Consider the following 18,842-nt stretch of genomic DNA (forward strand, 5'->3'; position numbering starts at 1 on the left):
CCAGTAAGCACCTGCCTTTTTTTTGCCCTTTAGGTGACTTCATCACTGTGCTGCCTGAACAGATGCCAGCAGCTAGAGCTGCACAGCACAATCGTTTAGGAAATTCACCAGCTGGGTACAAAATCTGCCTTAGCAGAGCTCCTACTCTTACTGGAAACCTACAGATCCATCTCTGGTACCTTGTCATGGCACTGGCTGTGGTAAGACATAGAACTGGAATATCTCAGCTTGTCCCCTCACTGTACCAGCATGACAACCAGCCATCAGTCTTTGGTCAAACAGCACCCTGCAAAGCTGGTCTATAGCTGGGTAAGGTACTCTGGGGTGCTTCAGGGTTCAAAAGAGGGCATAAACCTGACAGAATGAAAAGAATTTGAAATAGAAAAAGAAGGTATGAGGCTTGCAAAGCACCCATCCCTTCCTACCCTCCTTCCATGGGGTCTCTGATCCTTACCCATCTTCCCTGCAGTCAAAGTCCCCCGTGCCAAGCAGCTTTCATGTTCAGTGAGGAGTGCAGGAGGAGCAGCGAGAGGCAGAGGATTATACTATGTCCTTATGAGCTTCCAGCACTCAGAACCTGAAGATTTCTTTTGCTCCTCTGATCAGCCATGTTCAGATGCATATTTAAAAATAAGACAGACACTGAACTCTGCCTTGCCCCTTGAGGGAATTGCAGCCTCCTCCTTCCAAACTGCCAGTTCAGTGCTGCAGGGAATAGGCAGCCTGGTGTCAGCTCCAATATAGGTTTTGAAATGAAAGGAATGCAAACCAAGGGGACAGAAGAGAGGAGAGGAGAGGAGAGGAGGGAGGGAGAAGGTGCAGAGACACTGGAAGGAAGCAGGTGAAAAAATGAAGACAGGGAAAAGAAAAAATCTGAGCCCAGATGAGAAATGGGTGAGCAAAAGAGATGGAAGGAGGAGGAGGAAGAAGAGGAGGGAGCAAACCCAGGCAACAGCATATCTGTAGCTCGCTTGTTCAGACTACAAGAAAAACCTACACATGGCCAAGAACTGTTTGAGCTAAGTGGTGAGGAGGAGACCAGTGAGACACACAAAATATACATAAAATACTCACAGTCTGAGTTTTAATCACAGAACATCACAGAAGAGTTTTAGAACAATTTACCTTGCTTCTAGCTCAAACATTTGCTATGAACTGTCCTGACCTCATGGGGACCAACCCCAGTGCCAGTGTGGCACTGCAACCATCTGGAATTCAGCACACCACAAAAAAAATCAAACAAACCAAAAATACAACAGAGAAAATAACTTGGCAGCACTATAGAACACTTGATCCTGGTGCCAGTGAGACAAAATGGGGATTCCTGAACCTTCCACATCCTTCTCAAGAGGGTTGGCAATTACTAGTATTTTTAAGTTTAACAGAAGGATTCCAAGCAGCAACCTCAGGGAAACAGGTTTAAAAACCATAAAAAGATATAGTCAGTCTATTGAAAAAAAACCAAAACCCAAACAGATAATCAAGGGCTCACCTAGATGCAAATTTGCAAATAAGAAATGCCAAGTCAGGAATCAGGAGGGCAAGTTCCTACAGCTCTACAATGTGCACTTCCAGAAACTCACTGGAACTTCAGTGGTACTTGAGAAATTCGCGCTAAGATCAAGAAACAGTTCCAACTGTTGATTCTGAAGCAATTATCTGGAAGAACACAAACTTGCCCGAGGTAAAACACACAGTATGGTGTGAACTTACCATCCTGCTGTCAGGATGGACGAGGTACCATGGTACACACCAATCAAAACTGATGAAGCCAAAGAAAACACCAACAGAGAGAGCAAAGCAAGAGCCAAGGATCACAAGGAAGGGCAGGCAGGACCCAGATGAACAGTTACAGCCTAGAGGAGCAGTTCAGAGCCCCTGAAGAAATTCTCTTGCATACCTTGCTGGTGGGTCCAAACATCAGTTGGAACCAAACCTGCTGGGAAGATCAACAGCTGCAGATTAACACATAATCCTTATAACCTTTTATCCTCATGACTGTACCCGACATCTGTGCTTCAGAAGACTCTTCTCAAGGGAAGATGCTTACTTCAGCCTTCAAGCACCACAACATTCCTGCTTTATGTTGTCCCTTAAGAAAAGCTTTCCATAGCAGCAATGAAACCTTTTTGCACTGAACATCTGGAAGCAAAGTCAAAGCACAACCTGGCAGTTTTCTTGGCTGAACAGGGATGCCATTGAAGCTGAGCAGGAAAAATGTCTGTATTGACAAAGGTTCGAGACAGTGGTTCAAGAGTTGAAGGGAGTCAGAATTGCAATCTGCAAGATTTTCAATAGGAATATTTTAAACATTATCCTCCTGCTACAGCTGGCATCCAGAAATTATCTCTCTTACTTCCCTCCTTTAAACATTTTTTCCTGTAACACTTATCAAAGCTACCACCTTCACAGCAGGAACAGTCAGGACTTATCAGGTGTCCCAAGATGCTGAGATTAGCTAGCTCTCTTCTCCATGTGGGACTCTCAGATCCCACAACTTAGTGAGGCAAGGATTCAGACCTGGGATTCAAGTTTTCATGTGGGAATTTCTGGTTTATAGCAGATCTAGTTCCAGACACAGCCACTGTGAACCATGGGACAGGATATGAATCCTCTTCTGTATATTCCTTCTGTGTGATCTCCCTCTTCATTTCTTCACCTCCCCCTTTTCTCTACAGTATTGCAGCACTTCATTGATTCAACACAATCGACAAGAGAGCACGCAGGCAGAGGCAGCTCTCAGATTGGAACAGCTGGTTTTCTTGATGGCATCATGTCCCAAAGAGAGGTAAGGAATCACAAGAAAAGAGACTGCTTATTCTCAACAGCAAACAACTCCAGACTGGAGAAGAAAGCACAACCCTGCTGACTGAGAAAAAGGCAGCAGTGGGATTTAGAATATATTTCACACTCTTTGATGGATCATGCTTGAAGATTTTGTGGGGAAGCAGAGCTCAGAGGAAACCATGCTTCAAAGCCTATCACTGGACTCAAGGGGCCTATGAAAACTTTATAAATAAGAACCCCTGCTATCCTGTCCAAAGCCCACCTGCAGACCTGCTGACACAACCAATTCCTCAATGCCCACGCTCCCCAACTACCAAACCTTGCTTCCATCAGGCTTTGGAACAAGCTCCTGCCAGCCATGCCAAAGTGGGCTTAATAATAGATGGACAAGGATGACCAGTGGGGACTGAAAAAAACCCAGCCCAAAGTCACTGAGCCTGTGACCAACCTCTGAACAAGCTGTGACAGCACAGCCACGCCACAACCAACAGCCACACTGAGCACCCATCACTGAGCTGGCAGACAGGCTGTTCCATTCACACACAGATGTCTGTCTCATGAGTCCTTGGACACAGGACTACAACACTGCAAAGTTTCCTCTTCCCTCATCTCAGCTGCTGTCCTGCCTCAACACACAGCAGCAAAAACAAGCTACTGAGGAGCTGACAACTGCCTGCTCATCATCAGCACAAAGTGCTGAGGCCAGCAAGGATCTGCAGTTGCTCTGATCCCCAGAGCTCAGATTTTCCAAGCATGAAACATTTGCCTGAGCAACACAAAAAGAGGTGCAGGAAGCAAGACCAGAGGCTACCTTAAATCCACAAGCATTTTTCTTTTTCCAGGCTGCTTACACCTAATTCTCTATCTTTTATCTCGTCCTAAAGTAAAAGAACAGGCCTTAGAGGATCAAGCTATAAACTTTTGAAAGCTTTCTGTAGCCTTCTCTTGTAACACGGAGTTTGTTCCCATTTCTCAAAAGGCAAAAAGGAAATCAATACCTAGAGAAGGCATTTTCCAAAGGACAAATCTTCTCAGTTGCTGCAGTGCCACCCTTGTTGAGTCTCTCCAATGAAGGTGATCACAATGGTAAGCAGCAGTCAGCCCCTCAAACACTGAGGCAAGCCAGAGCCTTCAAGTGGAAATAGGTTGTTCATGAGCAGCCACTTGGATTCCTCCAGATCCATGTCTCAACGTTAAATTTCTCTGTGACCAAACTCACGTCTAATAAAGAGTGAGTCAATATCCTTCCCCCTGCACAAGCACCACTGGGGTCCCTTCCTTCCACCTAATTGCCTGTTTTCACAAGGTATACAGGAACTTATTACTTCAGAGCCTTTGTGCTTCTGAGGAACACCACTGCAACTCACCAGCAGCGTTAGAGCAAGCAGAGAGTGGGACATGAACAAGGCTCATGCATGTACAGCATGGTTACATGAGTCCCACCTCCCTAAGCAGGGCAAAGCTCCAGACATGGCTTGGGGGGAGCCCCACATTCAGGGGAATGCTGGCACACTGAACCCAGGACAGAGTCCCTTGTGTCACCTGAGCAGGCTCTGCCCTGCTCTCCAGGGTCTGCTCTGTATATGGCAAAGCTCCAGACCTACCAACATCTGCTCAGTTTTTATACAAAGCAAGTCAGGGCTCTGCAAGGCAGTACAACATCTTTGTTGACATTTCAGTCCCTCAGAGAGAAGCTCTCCTTTGGCTTTGTGTCAGCCACCTTTGGCTGTGTCAGAATACAGTGCATAGCCTGCTCTCTCAAGCAAAGCAGTTTGCCTGTGCAAAGGTTCCCAGCTAACAGACAGGAGGCAGCAGCTGGAGAAAGGAGACCTGGGATCACTGCACACAATCTCACCTTTTATTATTTAGCCACATTTACTGAACACAGCCTGGCTCTAATCCATCAGTGCAAGAAGCCTGCAAATACACTCACCTGACTGGAGAGAGACTTTCCTGCATTTTATGGCGTTTTATTGTAGCAGATGTCAAGGCTCAGCAAAACAAGAAGGCACTTAAAAGGGTCTCACACAGCCTGGGCTCATTCCCAACCAGCACTCATCTGATACTGGATTAAAGAAGGAACTTGAGAGCATTCTGTTGTCTCAAGTTCACAACACAGCTTTGTGTGCACACGAGCCACCCATCAGCAGCTGCAAGAATAAAGTATGAGTTTCACTTTTAATTGTGAAATTAAAATGCTTGCTGGTTTTGAACCAAGTAGAAGCCCATGTGCCTCAAGACATTTGATAAAAACTGGAAAGAGGGAAATGCATTAGAACATTACACCCAGCCTACCTTCAGCAATGAACCTGCTTCTGCTCCAGAGGTCAATCTGGAGTCCAGACAAGCTTTAGAAATTTAAGTTGGCTTTTGTAGAAAAATACAGTGATCACTGGTGCCATACAAGCTCTCCACAAAAATTTCTCTAGTGCACTCCAACTCTACCACAGTGCCTTCATCCTGTCAGCTCAAGGTACACACAGCTGGGAACACTCCTACCTGGATCACAGCATCCAATACATTTTTCAGTGGCTGTCTACTTTTACAAGATTTGAGAAGAAGCCTTAGAATACTCCTAAATGCACTTAGGCTTGGTACCAAAAGATAAAATACAACCTTGATGTGCCACAGGAAGTCAAACAGTACTGACAACACCCCAGGGGCCCAGGAATATTACAGAGCTTGTTAAATGATGGTAATCCTAGGCTGCATTTAGCACTACTGAAGACACAAGTTTTCAGTAGTTCCTGCTGATATGGCCTGATGGAAACTCCTGTGTTCAAAGTCACCATCTGGTACACACCTGAATCCATGGAGAGACAGTGCCAGAGAGCCCAGAGGATCATTAGAAGTCCCCATGTAACTTCCCAGCACACCATGTTTAGCTGCAGGCAGTGCCTCTAAAGAAAGATACACTTCCTCCCTTCTTCCACCCATGAAAAGGAATCAGCAGAAGTTCTCAAACGTGGAATTAAGATGGCATTGAGATGGGACAAACAAAAAAATTGTAATTCAGTCACCTTTTCAAATCCTTTGGAGAGATCAACAAGTCTCTATATAGTATCTATAACCTGAAACCCTCCTATTTTGTCAAATAACTTATTTTCTAAAGCTATCAAGTAGGTAACTGAAACACAGTGTACTGCTTGCCCTACTGCCTCACACAGAAGATAAAAATCTCAGTTCTTTGATATTTAGAAACTTGAGGATTTTTTTAAATCTTATGCTAATATACTATTCTAAATTGCAAAGTTTACAGTTCTATCAGCAAAAAACCTCTAACTTAGTTAGAGTTTTACTCTTACTTAAAGAGTATTTTTTAAAAAGTAGCTGAGCAGGGATCCATCACACACCTGGGCACTGCTTGTCTGAGCCCTTACAGGCAGCCAGAGAGAACCCACAACTCAGTTCAGTCCTGTATCACTCTCCTATTTCCACAACAGTCAGAAGAGTGCTACAGAGAAAAAAACCACTTCAAGAACAGAAAGGACATGCTTTTAATATAATATCAAAAGAAGAAAGGTATGTCCTAGACAAAGACTGCTTAAGTAGCTGTGTCAGGGCACTGCATGGTACTAAAAACAGAACAAACTCAGAACAACTGCAAGTCATGAGAAGGAAACATCCTTAAGAAAATAAGACAAATGTAAAAGTTTCCCAGCAGTTTGGTCTGAATGCAAGAAGAAAAAAGATTGCAGCTGCTGTCATCCCCCTAAATTTTAAGCTTGCTTCTTGTCCAGTTATCTGATTTCTTGAGGATATATATTGTGAACAAAACTTCAAACAAGCAGAAAGAACATTTGAAGATGCAGAATTCTCCACAAGTAACTGCAATGGGAAGGTGCCATCTCACATTAGGAGGACACTGCCACCTGATAAAGGCCTGCATGACCCAGACATGTGGGTGCTCCCTTCAGCTTTTAAGACAGTGTCCACACTTAACAAGTCATTAGAACATTTCAGACCATACTCATCAGCAAACTCAAAGAGGAATCCAGGAAACAAGCAAATGAATAAAAACATCCTCCATTTTCATACGAAACACTTGGATCAGGTTGAGGTTGAAGTATACCCTCCACAGAGAGGAAACTGGAATAATCAATGTGCACGATTCAAGCAGTTCAGGAGCTTAAGAAAAAGAGTAAATTATAATCTTCTTTCACCAATGTTAAATTCATCCTGAGGAGGGAACTAGGAACCTGCTGGGACACAAAAATGCAGTGATTGTTGAGAGCTCCCAGTCCCGCAATAAAAGAACAGTGCAATATTGCTTTATTAACAGCCTGAACCAAGGAACCCTGAGCTTTCTGTTCCCAGCCCAGAGAAGTAACCCAAGAGATAAGCTCCTCAGAAATACAAGCCAAGTCCTTGTGGGCAGCAAACGTGGACTGATAAACCTAAGGGGAGAAAATGCAGAGGCAGATGGGCAGAGGTAATCAGAAATGACAGAAAGATGAGCAGGCAGAGGGCAAGCAGAGTGCTTGAAGGACAGAGGCAGAAGAGCTGAAATTTTACAGCACACAGGTATTTTAAAAGTTAAATCAACAACTTTCCAATACCATTATTTAAAAAACCATTCCCCCTAATATATGCAGGAAGCCAGCTGCTTGCAAAATGACCTTTAAACCCTATGCACCATGCCTTATTAGACTAATTCAGAGCTGGAGATTGGCTGATCCTGAAATCCATTTATACAGGACAAACAGGCATTCAGCAGGGACAAGGAGCGAACACATTGTCAAAATAATTCTGTCTGCATTTCTGCATGCACACTCGGGCTCAACACAGCAGAGCAGCACTTCTCCAGCTTCAGAAACAAGGTACACCAGACATTGAGCACCATCCTAACTCAAGGCTTCTCTTCTTGCTTCCCTTGTGTTACAAAGGTAACAATTTAATTATACCAAATGTTGTCTTTCTGGATACTTTCTGTGACTGCAGAGGTCTTTAAAAGCCTTTCACCAATTCCTAAAAGCCCCCAGTAAAGGCCTCTAATCAAAAAGGATGTTATAACCAGAAGAATGTTTCTTGCCAGAGATGGAAGTATCAGCAGCACAGCTAACTCTAACACTGTATTCAGATCACTGTAACATACTATCTTCAACATGTCCTGGTCCTGTATTTGAAGCTCTGGTGTCCAGAAAGGTTTTTTTCAATTGGCTTGCAAAGGTTTAGCTAGGACTGAAAGCTTTAAATAGTTTTGGAAGCATCACAAGTTTGTCAGGAAATATCTCCAGACAAGGAGGCCTGTTGGGCAGACAGTGTCACAGAGGGGTGAAAATCACAAACAATTACTGCAGGCACGATGCAGAAAGAAACTTTCCCTCCAAGTTTGGATTTTGTAACAGATGAATGCTCTAACAGCTTTGGATGAGGAGGCTCTGTGGAGAGAACAAACACTAGCAAGCAGCATCAGGGCAACTTCTGCAAATCCCCTCCTGCAGTATGCCACAGCTCTGAAGAGACAAGGAATGGTTTCCCACTAACAGGAGGGCTCATCTGTCATTCTCTAACTTCCAGAGAGGGCTACTCAGAGCAGGCTTGCTTGCCTGGGAGCAACTCCTCCAGTTGAATGGGACCACTGCCACCACAATAACCCCTGCACATTGCCCACACAGACACATTCAGCTGAGCAATGAAGGCTTTAAATCCTACTAGTCCTCAAAGAATACAGCCCCAAAACCTGTGACAAAAATACCTGATGGATGGTGTGTGGTGTGGAGACTGCAAACTGCACACAGCAGGAAACCATCCTGTGTAGGCTATGACCAACAAAGAGCACAACAAATCTTTGGTTTCCCCAGTTTGTCATGAAGGCTTTGGCATCAATGATAAAATTTCCCAAGTTATAGCCAAGTTGTCAGAGAATGGATCTAAAATTAGTATGGAAGTTATGGAAGTCAGGGCTACTTTGGAACTTCCTGGGAGTCTGAAAGCACTTGACCACTGACCTTGTGCTTCTAACCAGCCTCTGCTATCGACAGCAATTTCTGTGGATCTGGTTCAATCTAACTTCAGCAGCAAAACACATAGTTTAAAAATTGGAAATAAACTTCTTTCTGTCCAAGACTGCTTGGTCATCAGTCTCCTGGAATTAATCTGAGTAAGAATTTCCACTTCCCACTTGCCAACAGTGCTACAAATCTTTTGAGAAAGAATCTGGCATTAAAACAGCCAGATGTATCACAACAGTCTCTCACCCCCAAGCAACTATTTTCCATACTAGATAAGCCTGACTGAATACAGGCTACGGCTCTCAGGAAAATGCTGCCTACTACACCCTACAGAGAACACAGAACAAAAAAAACAAAACAAAACAAAACAAAACATTTGATCCATATAGTCCCACTAATTTAAGCCTAAAGAGAAATAATTTTTGAAAAGAAAGAGAGAGAATACAAAGAGTAAAATTTTGATACCAAAGTCTAATGAGACTTTTCAAATACACACACTCAAAGACCTCATTAGAGCAGCAGGTCAGTGAAGATGTCTCATTCCTGATCAGCTAACTCTTATAGTATTTTATTGTACAAAAATTTTAGACTATTTTTAAATACTTTAAGGCTAACCAGGTTTTAAAACAAGAACTGTAGCAAGACCACATTTTAGAAGTAACAAAATGCCAAATAATTCAACTTCAGAAATTGTAGAAGTCATACTGACTTCTTTCCCTCTTTTACAGAAGTTGCTTTCAAAATCATCTGTAAAACATACATATTTAGATTAACTTTACCTGTAAATATATCTGAAATCAGAACCATCAAGCAAGAAATTAGACTCAAAAGCAATTATGCCTCACTGTAACAATGTCAAAACCTCCAAACAAACAAAAACAAAAAATATGCACAGGGACTGGGTGATGAACTGTTAGAAAACAGACCTTTTATGAGAAGAGAAATGCAGTCAGAAGTCCTCCCTCCAGATCAGGTAATGGATACAAGAACCTCATATGTGAAGATGATATAGCATATGGACTAAGTATCACTGAAAGAGGAGCCCTGAAGCACAGCCAAGTGAATTTTAAATTTATTTCTGCTCATTTTCTTCAAAAATTATAAACCTGAGGATGTCTGGGCTTTATAGGGACTAAAAAGAGCAGACAGAGAGAAGAATTTGTTCATGTGGTTAATAAGTGCTCACAACACACCAGGCTGTGGGGAACATCAGAGCTTCATGAAGTGCTGAGATACAGAGTAAATAAAGAACCTATGATGCCTCCAGTTTCATAAATACCAGGTACAGACAGCAGACATTTCCATTTTAAGCAGGCCAGCATTTACTCTGGAACATGCCTCATATATTAAGATGGTGGTTTATGTCCTTTCAGGCAGCTCTATATTTTTAGTTTATCCACAGTGAACTCTTGAGGATAAGAAGCATTATGTACAGACCCAAGACTCGCCAGAACCTACAACTGCTGCCTTGAAAATCAAAACAATAACTTCATAATTAGAAGCAAAATATGGATCCTCTTCACCTTTGCAAATACCAGGTCAGGGTATGCCTGGGTACAGTTAATCCACTGCTCCTCTGTGCTCATGACTAAACAAACAGCAGCTGCCTGCAGCTTGCAGCTCTCCCCCAACTCCCTGGTGGGGGCCATTTATTGAGTCAAACTCCTCTGATAGTGTTATCACCACAGCATTTGCACAAATACAGGTTGAAAGAAAGAAAGATTAAAAAAAAAAGAGAGAAATTCCTTTCTAGAGAAGGCAAGACAAACCCTTTACAGATATGTTTGCTTTGAGCGAGGACTGACTGACAAAGGGAGGCAGGACAGCTGTGTACCTGGCTGAGGATGGCTGGGCACAGCATCCTCCAGACAGGAAACACACAGATTCACCTGAAACTACAAACCTGAATTCCAGAAAGCTCAAACAACCCTAAAGCCTTTCAAGTTAGATACACTGTATTTCAAGCAGCATACCATGTGATAGATCATCTCAATGAGGCTTCAACAGCCAAGATCCACCTCTGCAGAATCCCAGGGGGAGGAGAAATCCTGGCATTTCTACAGCACAGACACAGACATTGCTATACCTGGTTCAAACTTTCTTTCTCCAGCCACACACACTGACTGCTCCTCTCTATCCTGATAAGTACACAATCTGTCTATAAAGTACCCTGAAATCCACCAGAATGGAAACAACACTTTAGCAAAGGCCTGATGATCCAGAATGCTCAGATACCTGCAGTGCAGCCCATGGCATCCAACTCTGTTTCTCTTTAGATCCAAGTTACAGAAATTAAAGCTCCCAGCAGGCCACGCTTCAGCAGGATCAAGAGTGCTTGAGCAAAACTGCTCCAACAGCATGGGAACTGCAGAAAGATTGCTGAGAGGATGCTGCAGGTATAAGTCCCTGCCCACAGATTAGAGACAAACTTCCAGCAGAAGTGTGTGTAATGCTTTGAGTGCCAGAAGGGAACTGGGCTTTCACAGGGATCACTTGGAAACATAAACACAATAAATTGACCATATTCCTTTTTATTATAGTCAAGGGCAAAGCAGAATACAGACAACTCAAGGTTATGTTAAAAGTCTCCCTTCACTGGAATTCAGTCAATCAGTATTTAGCAAGGGCTTGTTTGCACACAGCAGAGTGACTCACAGTAAATGTGTGTGCATTTTCCCTGCACTTTCATTACAAACCCTGAATGTTCATATACAGAGAAACTCACCAGTTTATTGCATTGTAATTTCCTTACACAGACAAGCCCTAAAGCCTTGACAGAAGTAGGTCTACCTTTGTCTGTTATGAATAGCAGATTTGTGAAAAGCTGGACACAGCACAGGGAGGAACAGTGCAGGATTATGAATGGCTCCTAGCTCAATGTATACAGCTCCTATTGACAAGGGAAAACACATGTCTGAGTACATGGCTCCTGATAGCTTGGTTTGGCCAGGAGCTAGTGCACAAAAATTTCACCTTGGTCCTTCTGTGGAAGACAAGCACCTAGAGACAGAAAGGAAACCGCTGAAAAGAAGGAATACATGCTCTTCTCTAACAGACATTTTTCTGCACACAATTGCAGGAAGCAGGTTCTGTTAGAAATCTCAACTCACATTAATATTTGGTCACTGGAGGCCTCATTTTTCAAGTGGCAGCTGGCTGGAGATTCCCTGGTACAACCACCAATTACTTAACAAAGTAACCAACTAAAATTCGCCTTCAATTCACATTTGCCTATTGGTGTGAACAGAATGCAAGGGCAGCAGAATGGGTCACAAACCCTCTGAAAAGCTTGCGAGTGCATATTTGTACAGGGGAGGGAAGTAATTCACTAATAGGACTCAGACTTTTTAAAACAAAATCATTTGTTTTCCGCTTCCACCTGGACCCAAACTAAGAAATTATGCAGATTTCCACTGCCCACTCTTTTTCCTTCCACACCCCCTTCTCAGTGGTACGAGATAAAACCTTGGGGAAACAGCAGCAGCAATTTTCAATTCTCATTATCTAACAACAGCAGTAGTTCTTGGTGAAACTTGCGGTCAATAAACTACAGACAATTTTGAAAGACACAATGGGAACTGCCCCTCCTACAGCTGTCCCATTATCCCAGCTTTTATTAGATTTAAAGCCAGCAATTTTATGCTGTAGCTCAAGTTCTGCACAGCCATGGAAACAGACCACCAGAAAAGATAAAACACTCCTAAATTAAACAGGAGCTGTCACAGTAACATCCTCTGAAGTCAGAGAAGTTCCACATAAGCAAAGCAGGGGATGCAGGAAGGAACCCAGAGCCTAAAGAGGCTGATGAGTCAACGCTCGGCGCAGCGATGCTGCACTGAGTCAACGGTGACGCACCCAAAACTCAACATTCAGGGTGCTATCAATGGAAAAGCTCACGAGCAGGTCAGGCAGGGCAAGTTGAAAGCATACTGGCTACAAAGGCAGACAACCAGAGCAGGATCCTCCTCCCATAACCATGAGCATCCCAGAACAGGCACCAGCTTTGTAGTCTATGCTCTGGATGTACCTCCCAAGAGGCAGAGGGAAAAACTCGTCTCTGGCTGGCAGTTCAGCCTGCCTGTTCCTGATGACTTTTTAGAATCAGATGCATCACACTCTGCACATGCCTATTTCTCTCTGTTGACTACAAGAGATGGCCCAATAGCCAGAAAATATACAAAAGAGATAACAATAGCTATATCTCTACCATGCACCACAATAAAGTAACCTCTTCTAGGAAGAGGAACTGTACAGAAAACCAATAGAAAATCCACTTTAAAACTCATTGAATGATTACCTAACATATTTGTTCATGGGGCAGAAATAACTGAGGGTGTATCTCAGCTCCTGGTTCAGAAATGTGCACAACAGGGAAAGGGAAATGGGTGTCCAAAGGAACGGTCTCAAACAAACATAGTAAAGGGGAAGAGGCAAAGAATCATTCTCATCCACTGTAAGCTGTAATTTTCAGTCTAGAAATCTAGAGCTGGCTTTCTCTGAGTCTAATGTGTACCATGCCCTGCAGACATTTGTACCAGCCATCAAAAGGAACTTGCAGAGAAGCAGATGCTTCATTAAAGAATGTTCAGCAAGCCTTATAAAACCCTTAGTAAAAAGCAAATGAACAAATCACCACCATGCAAGTGAGATGAAGTCACACATCTAACTTTGATTACATTTCCTCCTGAACTGGAAAACAAATTGTGTTTTTAAAAAAAAAGGTAAAAAATACGGAAGAAATTAAGTGATTCTGGCCTTTCTTTCCCACTTTTCTCCAACCTGAATTTCCTGAAAGAGGAATGCGTGAGACAAAGCCATTTGGTATAAGATGCTAATTTAAACTTAAAGAAAAATAACAGCTTAAAAAGGGGAAGGGAGGAGGGAGTTTTAATCCTACATGATAAAACAACAGCTTGTGATTGCTACATGAATCTCAGGAGTCAGAAGAGTCAGTAAGAGCAGTGAGGCAAATTGTCAGGGAATTGAGCTGTCCTGGGACAAAAGGAAACTACAGAAGACATATTGCCCTGCAAAAGTTGTATTTGAATTTGTACTTGCAGAACCCTCTAGTGCCTACCTCTAGCTGATGGGACAAAAGGAAACTACAGAAGACATATTGCCCTGCAAAAGTTGTATTTGAATTTGTACTTGCAGAACCCTCTAGTGCCTACCTCTAGCTGAAAGGTGATAGTTACCTATTCCTTACTCTCTTCAAGCCCCTTCTTAAAACATAGCAAGATCTTCTGCCACATTGTCATCATCCACAACAAATTAATGTCCTGTGCACTTCTGCTTCCAGGTAGTTTCTAATAATAGTGGGGAAAAAAATTCTGAAGTTCACTGAAGACTCTGGGAACGAAGACAACCAGTTTTTGGTTTATAAAGAAAACCCACCAAAACCTCCACCAAATCCAAAAAAGATGGAAGTTATTAGGATCTTTCACTGCCCTCTGCTGTTACCAGTCATTTAGCTCCCAATTTACTCTTTAATAATGTTGGGCAGGGGCTCAGGGCTGGCAGCATCCCAGCCCCTTTCTCAGGCGGGTTGGAGCCGCAGCTTGCAAATATGCTGGAGTTTAATGCAATCTGTCTTCTTTGGTAATCACATTCTGCCTGCACTGCATGCAATAAAGATGTATTGGTAAATGCATTTCCTAAAGATATACTCCACTGAAAAGGCTACAAGCCTGATTTAGGGGAGGCAAGGAGGATAACAGAGGCTGGCAATAGATGCAGCAGTGCTCTGCACACAGCAACCAGGGGCACGGATTGTGCAGCAGCAGCACAGGCACCACTTTACTTTAAAGCTGGGGAAGAAAAAGAAACCACATGTTTTGGGAGCTGGGGATTTTGAGATATCAGAGAAAAGCCCTTTCCCTGGCAGCTTTAACCTTGCTGATTTGCAGACATACAAAGACCTTCTTTGTAAACAGGAAGGAAAAAAATTCCACTAGGACTAGCAACAACATTTGGTCTAATATATCCTGACAATTTTCCCATCTCCTTCTGTCGGGCTTCTTCTGGGAGCCGGCTGGCAGCTTGTTTCATGTTATACTTAAATCAGGCATACAGCTTCCCCTCACAATGCTAATGCAGAGAAAGTCTGCTTCCATGAAATACCCACCTCTCCCCCACCTTTTGCTTTAGTAATCCCATGAGAAAAGTCTCAATTTTCTATCACCATCCTTTTCCTTACATCCACTTTAGTATATGCTCAGCACCTTTTAGAGAATTTTCTACTGTCAAAAAAACCCCAAAAAACAAACCAGAAAAGTCTGCCCTTGAGGGACACCTGACCCACTGAATTCTCTCATGGCCCAGGACCATATCCTAGTTGTAATGTCCAAATACTTCATTTTCTTTTCCCCTTCATTTGTTTCAATAGCCAGAAATTCTTTCAAGGTACTGAGCAGCACTGTCCTAAGGCATCAACAGAACCTACTGGGACTCTGCATCTCAGATGGAAGAGCCATAAGGCTTCCTGGCTTCCCACACAAGATGAAGAGTTTTTAGGAGTATGGAATTTTCTTAACAGACAGCAGCTTTGTCCACAGTACAGAACCTTTTCCCATGCAGTAATGAAAAGAAGGAACATCTCCAATTGCAAAGTCCCATAACAGGAGATGTTTATCCTGAGTTTATCCCCCTATCTCTAAGAGCCTGTTGAAAATGTTGCAGACATTGTCAAAGTGGATTTACTTAGTATTTGCAGTATACAACATCCAAGAAGGTAAAACTAGGGAAAATCATTGACTGGCTTTGAAACCTGGGAGCACTGGTTCTACTGTTTTGGTGGCAGCTTGGACTCGCTGACAGGAATGAAGTTGGGACACACTGTGTGACTGGGAAATGTGGAATGAATGTGGGAAAACAGATCCCAAGGAAGATTTGTCTCCTGTGAAGATTGCAGTTTGACTAACAGATACCACAGCTCTCAAAAACACTTCTCAGAGGAAAGCACCATGCAAAACAAGACAGCAAAGCCAGCCAGTACAACAGAGAAGCTTTTGTTACCTTCTGAGCTGCACTAACACAGCGCTGATATTCCTTCGCCAGCTCCGAGCATTTGAGCACTTCACTTTTGTTTTCCTGGTAGCACTTCAGAATTTCAGACTGCAGGTTTGCACAGATAGGATCAGCATTCCTCCTCCTGCAGGGAAAACAAGCACAGAATGATGTGTGAAGAGGAGTTTTCAACCACTTACTACCACTTTGCCAGCAACACACATACTAATTTTATGCTGGAGTCATGTAGTCCTAATAGAGAAACTGGTGGGAGCACCAATCACCAAAGTGAGTCAAATGACCAACAGGGTGTTTCAATTGAAAAATCCAGGGTACTTAGCAAAAAGAAGGAACATGATCTTTCTTAGCTGGTGTAGAAGCTGTTTCACCCTTATATAAAACATCATCTCTCCTCTGCATTCAGGGGGAAAAAAATCCCCAAGTCCAAGATTTTCTCAAGTCACACTGAAAATCTTTGGCAGAACTCAAGAAATCCTGGCTGGGCCTGCACTAGATCTGTAACAGCCTGACAAGGAACTGAACAGACTTGTTGAATGAGCCACCTCAATCTATTGAATTCTCATCTATTTAAACACTACAAGAAATCCAGCATGGTTGGAAGCACTGCAATTCTCCTAGTGACTGGAAAAAAACCCAGAATAATAGCAAGACCAGATATGTGCTTCTTTGTAGTTCTGCAGAAATTAGTATTCATACTCAGTAAATGGCATTGACAGCTACCCAGGAACAATTAAGGATGATGTTCTTTTACTCTAATGTGCATGTGTACATATGGCACATCATCAGCAACAGTACCAATAAAGGGGAAGGTCGTTGTAAAACAATCCCAGCAACAATGGCACAAACACAGTAATGACAGTGACATCAGCTGCACAGACAGGCAGACACAAATTGCAGGCACTCACAGCACCATGGCCATGGTATGTTTTACCAGAGAGTAAGAGAACATATGCTTAGGTGTAGCAATCCTCAGATGTCGTCTCCTAAACCATAAATCCATTTAATTCCTTGCATTTCCTGCTCCAATATGCTTAGAGATCTGTGCCCAAATATCAAACACACCTCTTCCTTCCCAAGCACTTGATGCTACAGGCAGATATTAATGCCTTGCTATGATGTATTCATTTCCACAGGAACAACAGGCACTCATTCAGCACAAAAGCTTCCTAGCAAGGCAGAGAGAAGGAAAACATGACCTGTCCCTGGGCATGTCACAGTCTCTCAGGTGGAAGAGACTTCAAAGAAAACAAGTAATCTTAAACCAAAATCTAAATGCTTTTGGAGAGCTCAGACATGAGTTTCCAAATCATGCACATGTGTGAAAGGTGCTCAGGAAAGAAGTGGAAGCACCAAAAGAAGAACAATTTTATTTTTCCATATCAGCAACCTGGGCACACTCTTGCAATAATTTGGTTGAGCTATACTCTAATTGATACTTCTTCAGCCCTCAGTCATACTACCAACATACATGGAGAGAGTAGGAATTTATCAGAATGACAGCCACACTACAACACTGAGATTTGGATCAGAAACCAGCAAGGATACTATACAGACTTCTTTTTCTACCTCTTCACTAATCTCACAGCTTTTAGAAGAAACTTATTCCATGCACAGTCCCTAAGGGTTAGTGTTCATTTTTAATTTCTATGTTATATAGCAAATCACCTTTAAAGCCTCAAAATTCCATATTCTAAAAAAAGTCTTCAAATTTTGGGATAGAAAAGAACCCAGAGAGAGCTTCAGAAACTCATAATGTTGGCATTTTGCTTTGTCACTAACTTTAATATCACTCTAATCAAATCAGTGAGACTGTGGAAATGATACCAAACAATACCAGGTCAGGAAATACCACCAAATCCCTCAATTCATTGAAAAAGTTAAGACTTTTAAAATTAGTTTTTTTTAAACTCAGCGATGTTAAACTGAAGGGCATTTTGTAATTTTAGTACAGAAACCTGGAAGAGCTAAAAGGTACAGCACACCACAAACCAGTTTGTATTAATCTGAACTGAGCATGGTACAAACATCATAGAAATATTTAGAGGTTATCATTGTCAGCAGGGAGAGCTACAGGAATTGTTTTGCTTTAGATCACTGTCCTTCCTATGGTATCAGCCTTTACTGCCTAGAATAATTATGAAGTTAGGACCCCCCTGTGGGCTCAGACAGTGCTGCAAAGTCTGTGGCCCTCTTCCTTAACAGACCCTTGGTGCTCAGCCCACAGGGATATTTAAAAGCCACACAGTGGTGAGCAAGAAGCCACCAAAAAAGAGTATTGTTGCCTAAAGCCTACCAGAGGCAGGGGATCAATCAGCACAGACCAGTATGCACTGCCCAGCAAGTATTTAAACCAGCATTCCTGCACACCACCTCCCACAATACGGGGAGGATTTATTTGGTACCGTGTACCCAAAATAACAAGATTATTCTCCTTTATTTCTTCAAAACAAAACCTCAAGCTGTGGTTATGCATCAATGGCACCAGCTTCTCAAAACAGATTTAGAGACGCTAATCAACAAATTGCAAAGTTGGTTTAGGTAATTATCAATACCAGTTACTGTGGAATGTGGGAGTACACAAGTTATCCACATCCAGCAGATTAGTTCTGGTACCCATCTGGACTGGAAAGAGGTACCTGAAGTGCTCTGGTGAACAGCTGCCTGAGATCCTTCCTCCCTGCACAGCAGCCACAATGCCTGCCCAGCCTGAATCAGGGGGTGCCACTCTCCTGCTCACATTAACACTCACATTAACACTCAGCTTCAGGTTGCAGCATTGGCACACTGGGGGAACTGCAGCCCTGTGCACAAACAGCTGCACCTTACAGGTGTCTGACTTTCCTCATGCATATCTGAGACAAAAAGGAATTAAAGCAGCAGCATCCAACTACAGACACATCTGCAGAATGCAATGACATTGTGGGTTAGTTCCAAAGGAGGTGGACTTTTATCAACTATCTCCCTTCGCCCTCAGCCTAGCTCAAGGCTGTTGGCACCAACTAGGAAAATTCATCTTCTGGCCACCCAATCACACTGCTCCTGACGTGCCACTGAGGGTTTTTACTGTTATTTCTC

The 18,842-nt window shown here is 42.9% G+C and overlaps 1 protein-coding gene across 1 annotated transcript in view; it reads right to left on the reverse strand.

The window, feature by feature from the left end:
* The window catches only part of CHCHD6 (coiled-coil-helix-coiled-coil-helix domain containing 6), a 109,054-nt gene that overhangs the window by 20,865 nt on the left and 69,347 nt on the right, over positions 1-18,842 (reverse strand). The window contains 1 exon segment of the mRNA XM_059480175.1: positions 15,756-15,891. Coding sequence (XP_059336158.1) covers positions 15,756-15,891 — 136 coding nt within the window.

The sequence above is a fragment of the Ammospiza nelsoni genome, chromosome 11 (assembly GCF_027579445.1).
Source record: "Ammospiza nelsoni isolate bAmmNel1 chromosome 11, bAmmNel1.pri, whole genome shotgun sequence".
Classification (NCBI taxonomy): domain Eukaryota; kingdom Metazoa; phylum Chordata; class Aves; order Passeriformes; family Passerellidae; genus Ammospiza; species Ammospiza nelsoni.